The 17,356-nt window shown below is 39.3% G+C and overlaps 1 protein-coding gene across 10 annotated transcripts in view; it reads left to right on the plus strand.

The window, feature by feature from the left end:
* CEP170 (centrosomal protein 170) overlaps positions 1 to 17,356 on the plus strand; it is a 104,151-nt gene that overhangs the window by 23,681 nt on the left and 63,114 nt on the right. For all 10 annotated transcript variants that reach the window (XM_053659541.1, XM_037150939.2, XM_037150938.2 and 7 more), the window contains exons 2-4: positions 2,024 to 2,169; positions 4,892 to 4,981; positions 11,659 to 11,737. In XM_053659541.1, coding sequence (XP_053515516.1) covers positions 2,065 to 2,169; positions 4,892 to 4,981; positions 11,659 to 11,737 — 274 coding nt within the window. In that variant the 5' untranslated portion in view covers positions 2,024 to 2,064. The remainder of the gene's footprint in view (positions 1 to 2,023; positions 2,170 to 4,891; positions 4,982 to 11,658; positions 11,738 to 17,356) is intronic.

The following is a 17,356-nucleotide window of genomic DNA, read 5'->3' on the forward strand; positions in this document are numbered from 1 at the left end:
TTGCAGAATCAGAAGTGGTGGACCCAGGAGTCGGACCCTTCCTGTCAGTCTGTGTGACTCCAAGGTTTCTGTCCTTAATGGCAGAGCCACATCCTCCAGGACAGCAGTGCTCAAAGCTCCATCCATTAGACCTTCAGGAGCACTGAGACCGTTTCAAGGTCACAAGATTAAACCTGTTTTAGTAATAATACAAAACAGTATTTGCCTTCGTATTTTATTGACATTTGAACAGAGTATGAACAGGTGGTGGGCAAGTTGCTGGCTCCTTAGCACATAGGACAAGGCATTAGTACCAAACTGTGCTAATAGTGATTGTGTCCTTCACTGCCGTGCACTTGCCGGCTTCACTTGGGAATGTCGTTGATGAGGTGGTAAAATGCTTAGTTTTACTTAATCTCGACCTTTGAGTCACAGCTTTCTCCTGTTCTGTGTGACTGAGTGAAAGCGCACAGAGCACTAATGCCGTGTACCGTGACTTGCAACCTTTTTCACCTCATGGCACACGTGAACCGATCACTAAAGTTCTGCGGCACACCAAAAAATGTGTTAGGTTTTTTGCTGATCTGACCAAGAAAATAGGTATAATTGTGATTCATTCACATTGGATGGCTATTGTTGTGTTGGCTGTTGTCATTTTTTAATTTGACAATCTAAGGGCAAAGATGTCAGTGCCCCTAATAGTCAAGAATTGAGCATTTAAAAAATTCCTGCAGTATACCAGCTGCATATCGCTGCTGTTTTCCGAAGTACCATGGTTGTCTCAAGGAAAAGCATTTGTGCCGTGGTTGGAGTTGTGAGCTGAACTAGCCAATTCTTTCCCAGAACACCATTTTTACTTGAAGCAATGATTGACAAACAAACTGTGGTTTGTAGACATGAGTACAGATGCTTCTCAACTTACGATGTAGTTATATCCTAATACACCTATTGTGAGTTGAAAATATCATTAAGTTGAAAATGCATTTAATACACCCAACCTTCCCAACACCATACCTTAGCCTACCCTACCTTAAAAGTGCTCAGAACACTTACTTTAGCATAACTGTTGGGTAATTAATTATCTTGAGTTGCACCTTAGGGGTAATCACCTTCCTTCTTTTTGTCATCATAAGCAGGAGATGTGTTTCATAGGCATGACGGGTGCGAAAACACAATCTCCAGAAAGAATGGCATGAGCACCGCACACAGTAGAGCATCCGTCGTTCCTCCTTTCCATCACGGGGCTGGCCGGGAGCTGTGGCTGGTTGCCGCTGCGCAGCCTTACCAGGGGGTATTGGACTGCATGTCACGAGCCCAGGAGAAAATCAGAATTCAAAATTTGAAGTACTGTTTCTACTGAAAATGTGTCGCTTTTCTACCATCGTCAAGCATAAAGTTGCAAAACCTTAAGTGGAACCACATGAGTCAGGACCTTCTATATTTGGAAGACATTGAGCCTCTCACGCCAAAGAAAAGTATTGACAAAAACACTTTTGCCAATAATATTTGAGCTTTTGAGGGGGAAAAAAAGAATTTCTGAAAACTGGACTCTGCCGCCATGAGCCTGACTACACTCAGTAGACAACAAAGTGATTTCTTTGGTTTCTATTATTAGTTCTTAATCAGATATAAATATATTCATTTGAATTTAGTCTGCCTTTCTCAAATCATGTATAAGTTAGATATTTATTTGTGTTGTATTGCTAGTGTTCACTGATGTTGACATGATACTAATGTGACCATTTTCTCGAGGATTTATCGACCTTTATAAGTGATGCTCAGTCTTTCAGGAGTGTGATAAAAGTTTATTAATTTGACTATGTACATAGTTATCTAATATCTTTTTAGGTGAATAAACTCTTTAGTAGAATCTGTGCACTTCACTAATTTGGCAGCTATGTCGTTTCCTGGGCCCCGTAACTGTCTCTAGTCAGGGATGAATGTTGAACGCCGCTCTATTCTTAGACCTACTGATAGGGTTTGATGGTTGGATGCTAATGCTAAAAATATCTGAATGTGTGTGTTTTTGAACATCTCTCTGCAGGATGACGTAGCTTTGCCAAAGACTTAGAAGCTAAGCAGAAAATGAGCTTAACATCCTGGTTTTTGGTGAGCAGTGGAGGCACTCGCCACAGGCTGCCACGAGAAATGATTTTTGTCGGGAGAGATGACTGTGAGCTCATGTTGCAGGTAATTGGATCAGCTTTCTCTGTGTGTCTACTCAGACTCTGGCATGGGTGTTAAACACTTTTCTACTCCTTTGGAGAAGAACACTACATTGATTTGAATTTTCTGGCTCTCCCTCTTTTTGCTTTCTCTACCAGTTTAATGAATTAATTTTCTCCTTGTTGACTCATTTAAAAATAAGTTCTAAGTCTTGGGGATTATACAGGGTCTGGTACAAATAACGCCCCTTTTTTATTATAAGATGTTTTATTACAAAATTATAAGCATGTAATTCTGTAACATAGCAATATCACATTCAAGCATACCATATGACATTTTAGGTCAAATGTCCAAGTTAAAGCTATAAATCATTACATCCATATTATTACCCTACCAACCACACTCAAGCAGGTGTTACTTCTGCTGGACCCTATATTTTGAAAACTCAGATTTCAGCAATTTAAAAATAAGACTTGTAAGCAATTCATAAAATGAGCTTAGTGTAAGTAAAACTGCATTGCAGTCACGGACACTTCAGTGATACTGGTACCAGTTTCACTGCTTCTTTGGAAGATGTCCTTTATGATACCTTCCAGTAGTTTGAGCATAGTTAATATTTTGGCATCTACTGAATTTGGTTTAAAGGAGTTAGTTTTAAATATAAGAGACCTGGCCAGTGCTCAGTTGGTCGGAACATCATCCCATATACCAAAAGGTTGTGGGTTTGATTCCCAGTCGGGGCACATGCCTGGGTTGCTCCCACTGATGTCTGTCTCCTTCCTCTCTCTAAAGTCAATGAGCATGTCCTCGGTGGGGATTAAAAAACAAATACTTTGAAGATACTTTTGAGTGAGATAATTAACAGAAAAATAGATCTTTAGATTTTTGAGGATTAGATATTTTACTAGGTCCTGGCAACCTAGAGTAAAATTTTATTCCCTTGTTTCTCTCTCCACTCCGAATTGGTTTACAGTGTAAATAAGAACTTAGAATAGAAGTGTTTATTAGCCTAGTGGTTCTCAGTGGGAGGATCCTGCGTCCCCAAGAGCATTCAGTGGTATCTGGAGACACTGTGATTATTACAAGTGGCTGGTGGTCAGCAGTGGTTATAGTGACATCCCATAAACAGTGACCAAGAAGCCAGGGGTGCTGCTAAGCTTCCTGCAATGGACAGCATCCTTCTTCCCACCACTGCCGGATACACACCACAGAGAAGGAAGGATCTGGCCCGAAATAGTGATAGTGCTGAGAGTGGGAAACCCTGGGTTACCCCTAGGACAATCAAATTTGTATAGGCTTATTACAGTTTTACTGTAAAATTGAAGAACTTATTTTATAGTTTTGAGACAATAAAAGTAAAGCCACTGTGTAGCTTTATGAGTAGCTGAGTAGGTTGCATGTACAATGCCACCTTAATTAAACAAATTTAGTGAGAGAAATAGAACAGTGCGGGGATTTTCTGGGCTCCTCAGTGATATAGAGTGGTGAGCGTGGCAGCTGAGAAAAAGGCAGTAATGATTTTTTCTGGATATAGGCCCGCTGGACTGGACCGCGTCTTAGGTTCATGTGGGGGAACTTAACTCACCAGAGGGTGGAAGAGGTGCTTTCCACGTGTCATCCCAAGAGATGTGGGAGTGGCTCTTTAGGAGCTGGCAGGGCCAAGGCTCTTCTTAAATGGAGATAAGGAGAGTTACAAATGGAAGCTGAGAGTCTAAGGAGTCCAGCGTGGTTCCCCAGTATCAGAGGAGAGAGCTGCCCAGAGAAAGAGCTCGGCAGAGGGTCCTCTGTGAGTACGCGCTGGGTGCCGATCAGCACGCACACATGAAGATCAGATTCACAGTTCCTGACGCCGTCACAGGGAGCCTGTGCCTGTGACGGCGCCTCCGACAGCCTGACTGGGGAACCTCGCTGTTCACAGGGCACTGCTCTCTGCCACCTCCGTAGGGGGCATAATTCACCCTGGCCTTTCTCCCTTCCTCTCAGTTCTTTTCATGGATTCCCAGTGAGAATCCATGTTTCTGGTTGTTTTTTTTTTTTTTTAAGATTTCATTTAACTTATTTATAGATAGAGGGGAAGGGAGAGAGAAGGAGAAAGAACTATCAATGTGTGGTTGTCTCTCATGCCCCCTGCTGGGGACCTGGCCCGCAACCCAGGCAGCTGCCCTGAGCAGGAATCAAACTTGCGGCCCTTTGGTTCAGAGGCCGGTACTCAATGCAGTGGGCCACACCAGCCAGGGCATAATCCATGTTTTAAGAGAGGACAATTTTATTCAGGAACATGGCACGCTGTGTCTTTTTTCTCTAAATCTTTGGCCTTTCTTGTACAATTTATGTTGTAGTTTTCAGTACTAAAAGAAGAAAATTCTATAGGGTACTTTTTTTTACAACATACATAAAACATAAAACTGTAATTTGCATGATTTCCATATAACAGTTTTAAGTTATAAAAAAGTATTCATACATTCAACAAAGCCAGCTGATTTAAATTCTCTAAAAAGTAGAATGTGTGAATTTGGTAGGAAAGAATGTCTTGAAATTATGGCTTCTTTCCTGCGTGGGGAGTGATGCCAAGTTGGCGTGTATCGTAACGTAGCTTAAATACAGTTTAGTGCACTTCTCCTTTGACATTTTCCCATCTTTATCTACCAACCTATTAATATAATTAAAATACCTAGCCAGAAATCTTTAGGTTTGCTACTTATTCCGGTATTTCCTTACATTTATTAACTTAAAAAATGTCTTCCAGTCTCGTAGTGTGGATAAGCAGCACGCTGTAATCAATTACGATGCCTCTGCGGATGAACATTTGGTCAAAGATTTGGGCAGCCTAAATGGGGTATGTTAAGCATTTATTCATTTATTTTTTGACTTATTTGATTATTGGTTTAAGACTATTGTGAAGACTAATCAGATTACATTTCCTGTATTGTATTGTATTATATTGCATTGTATTATATTGCATTGTATTATATTGTATTGTATTATATTGTATTGTATTTCCTTTCCCTTTTTTTGCTCTTCACTTTTAAATACAAGGTACATAACACTTTGGGGACCATACAAGAGGATATGAAACTAGCCCATGTTCCCAAGAAACTGCCCAGGAAATAAATACAAGAGCTCAGAAGTTTGCTGGTTATCACCTGTGATGCTTAAGAAAGTCTTTAAGGACATGAGGTGACCTTAACTTGACCTCACCGAATGACTTAAATTTGTATGTGGGAAAACAGCTGAAAGCCACAGCAGTGAGAATACAGAAAAGTCTTCCTGGGAGGTGGAGAAGTGTGGGTTAACTTTAGAAAATGAAGGTGGAGATGTGGTTTGATGCTAGATGGTGGGGGGCTTCGGACCTTCTATTCTAGAGTAAAAAGAAGCGAAGCGCTTCGCAGGGAACCGTTACCTGGACACCAGTGTTCATTACTGTTGCTTTGGGTTCCTACTCTGAAGATATTTTTGTTATTACAGTGAGGTTTTTTTTTCCAAATTCTTCATTTTATCTCTCTACATCGGCAGAACATAGTAGTCACAAAATAAGAGAAAAACCAAAGTATTGAATAATTTATCTTATTTTTTTCTCAATTTTCTTATGGCTCTGCTAACATAAGCAAATACAGTATTGTTCATATTTGTGCTTTTGAATATCTTAACATGAGTGTAACAGAAACTAAATGTATCCCAACTGCTTCGAACTGCTTTGCTTCTCAAACCATACATTAAACATTATATGCAAAAACATATGCAGAAAACTGGCAAATACAGTGAAACATTTTTTCCTGTTCCGAATTGGCCTGCTTCTGAAGGACTTTCGGTTTATTCTTTGAGATGATTTTTGTAGACACGTTTTCCTGTTGGGTCTACCCAAGCCTTTATTCCCCATGGCACAAAGAACTAAGTGTGCCTTCTCCAGGCTTGAACTGAAAGACCTCACGTTTGGCATCATCCACATTTCCAGAGTCAGGCTGCATCATACCCAGAACGGCAGTTCATGCTACACTCTCTCCTCCAGAGAATTCGTTCGAGTTCCTCCAGCCTGTGACTTCTCCCATCTGCCTTGTCACTTACAGAATTTGTACTTATTTGTAGAAGTGAAACCCAAATTCCACTTTTTCATGAAGGAAGCAAAGAAAAGATATTTAGGAGTGGTAACTAGCTGATGTTGTTCACACACTGACTGGTTTAAAGTGGAAGGAAATAGGCAGAGTAGGTAGGAAGTGTTTTAACATGAGACATCTCAGTAAGCAAACAGTTTTCCTTCCAGCTCCTATTTGCAGAATTACTGTCTTCCTCCTCCACACCTCTGTGTTCGGGGGAGTTGGATTCTCAGCCTTGCGTTGAATCTACTCATGCGCTCTGTTGTTCTGCTGCGTTTTGGGCTCCTGAACAGTTCGTGTGTCCTCGGCTGTTAGAGTGACTAGCCCCGCACTCTGCATGGTGTGCGAACCCAGTGAATCTTCTTTGGAAGGAATTGAATTAAATTTCTATATGAAGAACTTTACAGAGGAAGCTTTGAACACATTTCCATATGTAGAATATTTTAATAGTGTTACATTTCTGTTTTGAAGACCAGAGTGTTTGACCTTGACCACAGTGCTGTTCAAAGGTGTCTTGACATTATTACCTTGGAAAATAAGAAGTGAAAATGACATCACAATGTAATTTGTAAGAGATTATGTCCAAATATAAAAATCATTTGGTGTCAACTGTAAAACGAGGTGAAACGTTAAGTTCTAAGTTACTCTAGACTGACCTTTCAGGTAATTTGATCATATTGAATAATTTTATGAAATACAGTAAATCACAGAGAGCAACACTTGCATTTTGAACTTTAAATCAGGACCTGATTTGACTCTCAACCCATAATTTGCCAGTGCTCCAACCTGGGACAAACCACCTAATCTCTCTGAACTTCGGTTTCCTAATATATATTGATATTAGTTCTCAGAGTTGTATGAAAATGTAATGAGTCTTACGGATTTTAAGACTTAATGCAAAATTTAGTTACCTTGCTTCAGCTTTAAAACAGTGAAACAAGAATTCCCACTCTGTAGTATTAAAAGGATTAAATTTGACTGTACATGTGGGTACATGCCTGTTACAGAACTTCAAAGCATTACACAAATGATAAATGTACTGTTTACCCAAAGGACAGCCTCAGAAGTATGCCAAAGTCTGTGAACTACCGACCGTAACACATTTTTTTCATGAGAGAATGTGTAGACTATTGTTCGCCGCCTACTTACTCTTAATATTCATATGTCTCTAGAAATTTGAGCATCAGGTTAAAAGTAGTAATTTCAGGAGTAGGGGGATAACGTAGTGTTAAGAGCCCAGCTTGAAATCATACAAGTAATATAACCCTAGACAGGTTACTTAATCATTTTGCTCCTTGATTTTTTAAAAATAGAAATAGTAAACTGGTAATCCTCCCAGATTGTTGTGAAGTTATGGATAAGTTAATCATTTAAGTGCTTTTAACAGTAAGCATTCATAAGTGTTAGTTGCCCTCTTGGTAAGAAAAGCAGGTAAAACAAGTTTAGCACCTTGCCTAGCCTGTGTACTTTCCCATAAATACACTGTTGTATTTTTCTTAAAAAGCACTTACCAACTAAATTCAGTTTTTCAATAACTCTACCTATTCCCACTTCTACTCCTCTCTTCCATTGTACCCTCAAGTCCACGAAGAGACCTACAGCTACACTTGGTGTTACTGGCACCGGAAATGAGGTTGCTCTGCTTGGGGAAGCAGCCCCTGGCACCTCTGTCCCCGAGAACCCTCATCTGCCTTCCATTCTTCCCGCTGCCCCCTCCACTGGAGCACTCGCCCCTCTGATAGCACCGGGCCCTCCGGTACCCCTGACATCCGTTCCGGCTCCGCCCATTGTTACCGGGCTGCCCCTCAGCTCCCTGTGTTCCGGCCACTGCCGTGACCCCCTTTCACGCCGCAGTTGCTGCCAGCATCAGACCAGCGTGGCATGGACTGTGGAAGACGCAAAGGAACTGTCTGGGAAGAAGAGCAGATTTGTCACTGACAGTGTGATTGAAGTGGTTGTGCTCCCGGCCACTCCATTCAGATTTCCAGGAAAATTAATATATTACATGGTGGTTATAAGATTTCATACTATCAATTATGTAATTTAGTGGTATAGAAATTAAATAGGTGTTTATCTAGTTGGGTTCGCCTCTGTGAGGTTAGTGGTTTGCATGGGGGAGTTTGGGGCTCTGGGTTGGGCTCCCAGGCTTCCTTGGCGAGGAGAGAACATGGCATTTGTAGCTCAGACACCTGACTTTGAACCCCCCGTTCTCTTCTGCACCCGGAGGTCTCGGCTGTTACTTTACTCTCTGGGCGCCGTAGTCCTGTCCGCCCTGCCTTCCAGGTAGCGGTCCGATCAAACGCCACGAAGAAACAAGACCTCTTTTTCTTTCCATATTTAGTTTACTCAGATGCTTTATAATTGCTGTAATAAAATGATTTTTTGCATGTGTTGCTCTTTGAAGTTTTCTCTCCTCCTTTTATAGTTTTAGACCTTCAGGAAACTATTTTCTGGCAGCTGGTTTCACTTGCATTTTTGTGAGCTGAAACTTTGCATCTGGCTCATATTTCCTAAGTCTGTAGGCCTTGGGGGGTATTTCTGTCCTAAAGGTCAGCATGTTAAAATTGTATGTTTGTTGATCTCTGGCAGTACCTAGTCCATGTGTTAAACACACAATAGGTACTTGATATTTAATAGAGATGAGCAATCTTAAGCTTTAAAATGGGTCTTATAGGTCATTTTTAAGCACTTTAAATAAATACAGTATTTTAGGTTGAGACAGTTCTAAATAAGATTGGCTTAGAACTGTGGTATCCCTCTTACACAGTGTACCTAATTGTTTATCTTCTGCACACTACACATTAATTAATATTTTCTTCTATTCTTCTCTCTTCTATCATTTACCTCAGCTTTTTTGTTTTGTAATTATATGTAGAATATTTTGACAAACTCAAGATGAAAGTTTTAAAGCACTTTAAAATACTCATGTTGGAAATGAACCTGAAATTAGAGTTCTAAATGCCTGAAGCCTTCGCGTTTTCTTTGCATTAACACTTCAACCTTTCTGTGAAGCAGGGCGGATCATACGATTTAGGATCACGCACAAACCAGCCCTAGTAAGTGTGATCCTGGGTTTAGCAGTGTTACATTGTCTCCAGGTTACGACTGTGCTTGATACGACTCCTCCTAATTTTTTTGTAGTCTTAGAAACTAGTATCTGTGACATATTACGAAGTGCCAGTTATGCATAGGTATTTGAGAATATGAACATGATAACATAACCCCCTTAGTATATTTTACTGAGTGTCACTCCAGACCCTTCTAAACCTCCCCAACATTGAGGTATCATAGTCACCCCAAGTAAGATGTTGTGGACATCCTAAGTGCAATAAAATTGAAGGTGGAAAAATGAATTCAAAGGGAAAGAGTAAAGTCATTTTTAAAGTTTCAACTTATCAAAGAAAACCTTGTGTATTTTATATGATGTCTGCACTCTGGGCAATTAAGTATGACATTGTCACGTGTTGTATAAATTTAGCAAATTGGAGGTCTTGAACTTCTAGCAGGCTGGAAATAGTAGTCATCACTGTTTGCTGTCCGTGTCTAGGGGATCTTTGACTCTTTACAAATAATCTGAAGAAGTAAGCATAAAAAGGTAATGAAAAACGTGAAATTGTAATAAAACATTAGGCATGACAAACTCAATTTTTTTGCATATTTTTCTGCTTTTGAAAGGTATATGCTACATAAAATGGTTTATGTTCTTTGAGTACCACGAACTGCTCATCACTTGTCATGTGTTCTCCTGGGATATATTCATTTTATAAATGTTGAATTTCAAATTCAGATTTCAGGTACATCTCTAGCTGGTATCTCATTTACCATTATTTCTAGTTCTTGCTCTTGCATTGTCAAAATGTATCATGTGGCAACTTAAAATTTTATTAAGAGGGTGACCTTTTTTTTTGTAATTGCAAAAATGTTCTTAGTTTTAGATTTATAAGCAACATTTAAAAGAATCATGCAGTGTTTTTCAACAAAAGTAACCTAAACCATAATGTATGTAAAAAGCTTTTGAATGGATTTTAAAAATTTTTTGATGCTTATGATCTAACCTTTGTATAAATGCCTTCCTTAAGCATTTGTTTAGTACTTTCAAACTAAATCAAATAAGTGTTGGAATTTGAGCTTTTGAGCATCAAAAATGGAGAAAGAATCCGCTCAAAAAGTTTTTTTTAAAATACATGATGGTTTAGGTTAGGTTTTTGTTGAAAAATATTACATGATTCTTCTTGAATGGCTAACTGGATGAAAAGTACTCAAAATCTTTTGTCTTTGAAACATTCTGTCTTCTTGAGTTAGAGATATTCCTACATTAGAGAAAATTCATCTTAGAATTATCTTCATGCGAAGACTCACTGTCTGATACGCTGCTTACATTATCATCAGTTTTATCATTGTCACTATGGTCTGCAGTGATGCTGTCTGTCTTTCTGACTTCATCTTATAATTGTGAAATATCTTTCTGCCTGTGTTCTCCTTTCCTTTATGGAAATTAAATGAAAAAAATTATTTTTGCTTTTATAATTGAATATTTTGGGGTGATACTGGTTATAATAAAATTATGTCGGTGTTGGGTGCATGGTTCTGTAACACATCATCTGTGTAGTGTATTGTATGTTCACCAGCCCAATGAAAAATTCTGAATCTCAGTTGATAGCTAAACAAACCAATAAAAAAAAGGACAGTTAGCGTCTCCAGATGTTTTTTATATTTTCTTGAAAAGATGGTGCAATATTTTGGGCAGTGGAGTAAGAAAACTGAAGGTTGGTGCAATAAATGATGATTTGTTTCACGATTGCATCATCCTGCTCTGTCTGTGCTTTGCACTACAGTTGCCACCAGCCACATGTGGCTGTTGAGCCCTTGAAATGTACTTTTTTGAAAAGTACCGGGAAAAAAAGTAAAATTTCATAAAGGGTCCAAAGAAATCATCGTAATTATAAAATAGAATGGGTTTTATTCAGTTTTTTCAAAGTATTATTGTTCTTTTGAAAAACTCGAAGAATAAAAGTAATGAAATAGCAACTCTAAGAAATAATTTGAATTGCCCCAAAAAGCTACCTTGAGTTCGGTACATTCTGGTGATACCGAGAGTTAGGTGCCCTTCACAGTCTGCCAGCCGCAGACTGGCAGCTCTTCTTGGCAGTGTGGTGAGGTGCCTGGATTGGCCTTGGCCGCGTGGGGGACCCGGAGGAACTGCAGCCTGGCTCTCTGTGCATTACTAGTAACAGGATAAAGGGCTCAGTGTGGGATGTTTTGCCAGCGTATAAGACGCATGACACATTTTATGAGGCACAACCTGTGTTAGCCACCATATGATATGTACTTTTATGTATCAGTTTGGAGGATTTGCTCATCTGAAATGGAATAATTAATACTTCATAGTTACCTAACATCTGTTTTTTTTTTTCCCTTGTAGACTTTTGTGAATGATGTAAGGATCCCAGAGCAGACTTACATCACCTTGAAACTTGAAGATAAGCTGAGATTTGGATATGATATCCTTATATGGTTTTGTGCATTTATTAAATTTATTCAAAAATCTTTACTCCAGTGTACATTAACATTTCTTGAGACATAAAAATTCACAATATAGGCATGCTAGAAATCTCTCTGTTTTTCCATACTAAAATGCATGTTTAAAAATAATATATAAATATTTTTTGTTACTATGCCTCTTCCTAAAAATAATCCTGGAAGACTTGGTAGACTTAGCTTCTCCCCCTGCCCCCAATATGTATTTTTAGCAGAATGTCCTCATGCAGTGCTATAGCATATGTAATTTGGAAATCAGAGAATGGAGCTGGGAAGAGGAGAGGAAAGTGTTTAATATTAGCTCAGCCCAGAGAAATTTGGGGGGCGGGGGATGTTTGATAATGGCACACACCAACCTCCCAGGAGGAATGTGCAAAGTTAACCCTGCCTTTCCTTTGTTCCTACTTTTATTCCACTTTGGTTATTTCATCTCTTTGCCTATTTAACTCAACACTTTTAATATCCTATGTATTCTAAGACCCATGCTGCCTTATTAAGTACATAATACACTTTCTATTTTAAAATCTTCTATTTAAAAATGCGATTCTAAGAACTGAACAGGGATGTCACTGGTCCACTCCCTACGGTAGGGCGAAGAATCACTAGTGAAGGGACATGATTGACTGAAGAAGAATAAAACACTTCTGTCTCTACAAGGCAAAAGCTTTGTAAAGAGGGCTTACTTATGTTTAAAATTCAAATATTCCACATAATACTGAAAATTCTTTAATTTTTTCAATTACTACATTTATCTAGAGTTTGAGATTAAGGAATGCATTAAACATCTTGGCTTCTTGGACGGATTTTTATCATTAGCAGAGAAAATGTAGCCTCAGATAAGTAGAGTGGATACTTAGGTAAAGTAAATGTACTAACACCATAAAATCATTCTTAGAGCATAACTAGTTTTTATTTTATATTTAACCTAAATCTTTATGAAAAAATAGTTTTGTAATACATCATGTAACCGTTATAATTGTAGAACCAAAGAAACATGTGAATGCAGCCATTAAACATTAATACTTTAGAGTTGCATAGTTTAAATCTTTTTTAGGTATATATCACACAAAGTATTTAAGAGTTAGCACTGAAACCTTGATTCACGGGTCATTTTCCACCAGCATAATACATTTTATCAAAAAGCAAATGCAAACATACTTTGTATCTAATTACCTCCTTAATCCATTTGGCACCAGCTATTTCAAAGCATGAGAAAATAGTAAGAAATTTGGGTTTTGATAACATTCTTTAAAGTTTGCTTCAAGTTTTAAATTAAGAAGAAACTACTGAGATATAACCTATGGCTCACAGGTTGTACAATCATTACTTAACTGTGAACTACCATTTTCTTCTTACAGTATATACACTCAAATTTCTGGGGAAATGTTTTGTTCCAGAAGACATTTTTAGGGTTGGAAGTCAGTGTTGAGCCAGAGCTACAAACCAAATCCTCAAATTAGGCTCAATTGATTTTATTAGTTTAAAATAGTATTCCAGCCCTGGGTGGTGTGGCTCAGTGGATTGAGTGCCAGTCTGCAAACCAAAGGGCCACTGGGCAATTCCCAGATCAGGGCACATGCCTGGGTCGCTGGCCAGGTCACCAGTAGGGGGCGCACGAGAGGTGGCCACACATTGATGTTTCTCTCCCTCTTTCTTCCTCCCTTCCCCTTTGTCTAAAAAGAAATAAAATCTTTTAAAAAATAGTATTTCATGTTGCTAATGAGTTTTGAGCACTTGGTATAAATGAACATTGGATGTTACGGTGGCAGAAATTTTATTAGGATGAATTTTACAAAATAAGTTATATATTACCTTTACTTGTTCTGTATTTAGCTGTCCCAAACTGAAGTGCTTTATATGAAAATTAGACATAATAATTAGCCAGTGTACAAATTGTTATACCTTGGAGTGGGAAACTACTCTAAAAATGCTACAGCAATTGAAAGAACATTTTACCATAAATTGGGACTAGAACTAAGAAACAAAGCTTATCTGCCAAAAATACTTTTTCTACTAGAGTAATTCAGTATTTGGGAAAGCAAGTAGTGAAATATCCAACTTTAAGAAATGGCTGTACACTCAGGAGGGATAGTAAAATGCTGCAGTAATGAAGATAAACTTCAAAAAGAGCTCATAAATCTCCAAGTGGCCAGAAATGTAGCAGATAAGAAAGCTTACATTCATTCATTTCAAATTTTTAAATTAAATATCTCCTCTATGCCAGGCAAAGCCCGTCCCCACAGTCTGGGGATGCGGTAGTGAGTAAAACAGACCACAGCCTCTGGCCTCCTGCAGTTTACACTGAATGGATTGGAGAGAACTGATCACATACACACAGAAGGGTAATTGAGGGGGTGAGAAGTTTTATGGAGAAAAACTGAGTGAAGGATCCAGAGAACTGGCGGGGGTGGGTGCAGAGTTACCATTTTAAAAGGGACATTCGTGAAGACCTCTCTGAGAAGCCAGTATTAGGGCAGAGACCGGGAGAAAGTGAATGTGCTGGCCACAGGGTATCTGAAGAAATTGCTTTTCCGGCTGATAGAAGAGATCAGGGCAAAGGGCTTGAAGCAGAACCGGTTTGTCGCTCCAGAGTCTTTAGGGAAAAGTCAGGTGTCTTTCAAAGAGATTTAACCGATAAGAAGAAGCTTGTGTTTTTATGCTTTTTTGTACTCCTATCTTAAACCAGGGTAGCTACCTTTTCTCACATTCTTCGTTTTTATAGATTCATATTTTCATCCAGTATCATTTTCTTTCTGCCTCACATTTCTTGTAATATACTTTGGCTGGTGTATTCTTTCAGCTGTCTAGAAAAGTATTTCACCTCAGGTCCTGGTGGTTGTTACTGCTGGGTTTAGAGTTCGAGGGGACATTTCTTTTCTTTCTGCACTTTTAAGATATTGTTCCACGGTATTCTTGCTTGTACTGTTTCCCTGTATCCATGATTTTGAACCATTTGCTTATGACGTCCCTGGGTGGTGTTCATACTTTCGTGCTTTGGGTTTGTCCAACTTCTTGAATCTGTAGTTTCATAGTTTTAATCAAATTTAGAAAGATTTTTCTGCCATTATTTTTTCAAATCGTTTTTTTCTGTCCTTACTTTCTTCCTTCAAGAACTTGAATTAAATGTATATTAAAATAGGCTACTCAAAGTCATCTCCCATCTTATGCTTTGTTTATTTTTTAATTATCTGTTCTCTTTGTTTCAATTTAGATTGTTATTATTGCTGTGTCTTTAGGTGTCTACTTAACTTTCTGAACATAAGAATATGGTTATGATAATTTTAATATCTTTGTTAACATCTGTGTGTCAGTTCTGTATTCCTTTTGATTGGATGGCAGACATTGTGCATTTTACCTGGTTGAGTATTGCATGTGTATTTTTGTATTTCTTTTTTTTCATGGCTGAATATCCTTTTTATTTTATAATTTTTAAAGTATTTTATTGATTATGCCATTACAGTTGTGCCATTCCCCCCTTCATTCCCCTCCACCTACACACCCCCTCCCCCATTATTCCCCCCCTTTAGTTTATGTTCATGTGTCACAAGTTCTTTAGATTCTATATTTCCCATACTATTCTTGCCCTCCCCCCATGTTTTCTACCTACTGTCTATGCTACTTATTTTCTGTACCTTCTCTCTATCACTCACTACTTATTCTCCTTCTCCCTTCTTCTCCTCCCACTCCCCTGTTGCTAACCCTCCATGTGATCTCCATTTCTATGGTTCTGCTCCTGATCTAGCTGTCCTCTTAGTTTGCTTTTGTTTAAGGTGTGGTTGTTAATAACTGTGAGTTGGCTGTCCTTTCACTGTTCATATTTTTTATCTTCTTTTTTTTAGATAAGTCCCTTTAACTTTCATATAATAAGGGTTTGGTGATGATGAACTCCTTGAATTTGATCTTATCTGAGAAGCACTTTATCTGCCCTTCCATTCTAAATGAAAGCTTTGCTGGATAGAGCAATCTTGGTTGTAGGTCTTTGGATTTCATGACTTGGAATATTTCTTTCCAGCCCCTTCTTGCTTGTAAGGTCTCTTTTGAGAAATCCGCTGACAGTCTGATGGGGACTCCTTTGTAGGTGACTGTCCCCTTATCTCTTGCTGCTTCTAGGATTCTCTCCTTCATTTTAATCTTGGCTAGTGTAATTATGATGTGCCTTGGTGTGTTCCTCCTTGGGTTCACCGTTTTTGGGACTCTCTGAGCTTCCTGGATTTCTTGGAAGTCTATTTCCTTTGCCAGATTGGGGAAGTTCTCCTTTATTATTTGTTCAAATAAGTTTTCCACTTGAGGCTGTTCCTCTTCCCCTTCTGGTGCCCCTATAATTCGGATGTTGCAACGTTTAAAGATGTTCTGGAGGTTCCTAAGCCTCTCCTCATTTTTTTGAATTCTTATTTCTTCATCCTTTTCTGTTTGGTCATTTTTTTTCTTTCTTCTGGTCTGCTCCCTTGATTTGAGTCCCAGTTTCCTTTCCATTACTATTGGTTCCCTGTGCATTTCCCTTCATTTCACTTAGTTTAGCCTTCATATGTTCCTCTAATTTGTGACTGAAATCAACCAGTTCTGTGAGCATCCTGATCACTAGTGTTTTGAACTGTGCATCTGATAGGTTGGCTATCTCTTGGTCGCTTAGAAGTATTGGCTCTGGGGCTTCGAGCTGTTCTTCTTGAGCCATAATGTTTTGGTCTGTTTGTGCCTGTTACATATGAGGGGCGGAGCGGTGTTCACCAGGGTGGGGCGACTCAGTCACTGGGTTTGACGCTGTATGTGGGGGTGGGGTCAGAGAGGGGCAAAGGTGTCTGTTCTGCTGTCTCTTGGATTTTGGTCCCCTCTGCTGCTTCCCGCAAGCAAATTGGGCCCTTCTGATACTAGTTCCCCAGTGGGCCTGTACACCCTCCAAGGACCCTGTGGGTCTGTCCAGTGAACTCTCTGTGAGCCTGGGAGCTTCTCCTGGCACCTCGACTGCCGAAAGTTTTTCCATTGGTGCTTTTAAGCTTTAATTCCCATCACTGGGGCCCTGGTTTGTACGGTCTGTCTCACTGCTCACTCCTTTGCCTGGTTTATCTGAATGTGAATGTGTGACCACGGTCAGGCAGCCGCCTTGCACCCTCACTGGGTCTGCCGGTTGCCACCCCACACCTGGGATCTGCCAGCCGCCGCCTGCGCACCTAGGTCAGTCCAGCCGCTTTTTCCTGCGAGACCCGCTGACTCTGCCCCTCTTGCCAGTCTGGGTGAATGGTTCGTTGTTGTCAGACTTCCGTACAGTTCAATTTTCTGTCCATTTTGGTAGTGTTTTTGTTACTAAAATTTTGTTGTGTTTAAACTGGCTTGTGCGAGGAGGCACAGTGTTTCCACCTATGCCTCCATCTTGGCCAGAAGTTATTTTTGTATTTCTATTAACATTTTTGAGCTTTGTTTTGAAGCAGAGGTTACTTGGAAATATTTTATCACTTTGGGCCTTGCTTTTAAGATTTATTAGGCTTCTAAGATCAGTCCAAACTAGTTAGTCCCCACTACAGAGGCAAGACCTTTCTGTGTACTCGACCATAGCACCTGGTGTACTCAGCAAGCCCTCGGGCAAGTCT

This window comes from Artibeus jamaicensis, unplaced genomic scaffold (assembly GCF_021234435.1).
Source record: "Artibeus jamaicensis isolate MK-2021 breed Jamaican fruit bat unplaced genomic scaffold, CSHL_Jam_final scaffold_754, whole genome shotgun sequence".
Taxonomy (NCBI): Eukaryota; Metazoa; Chordata; class Mammalia; order Chiroptera; family Phyllostomidae; genus Artibeus; species Artibeus jamaicensis.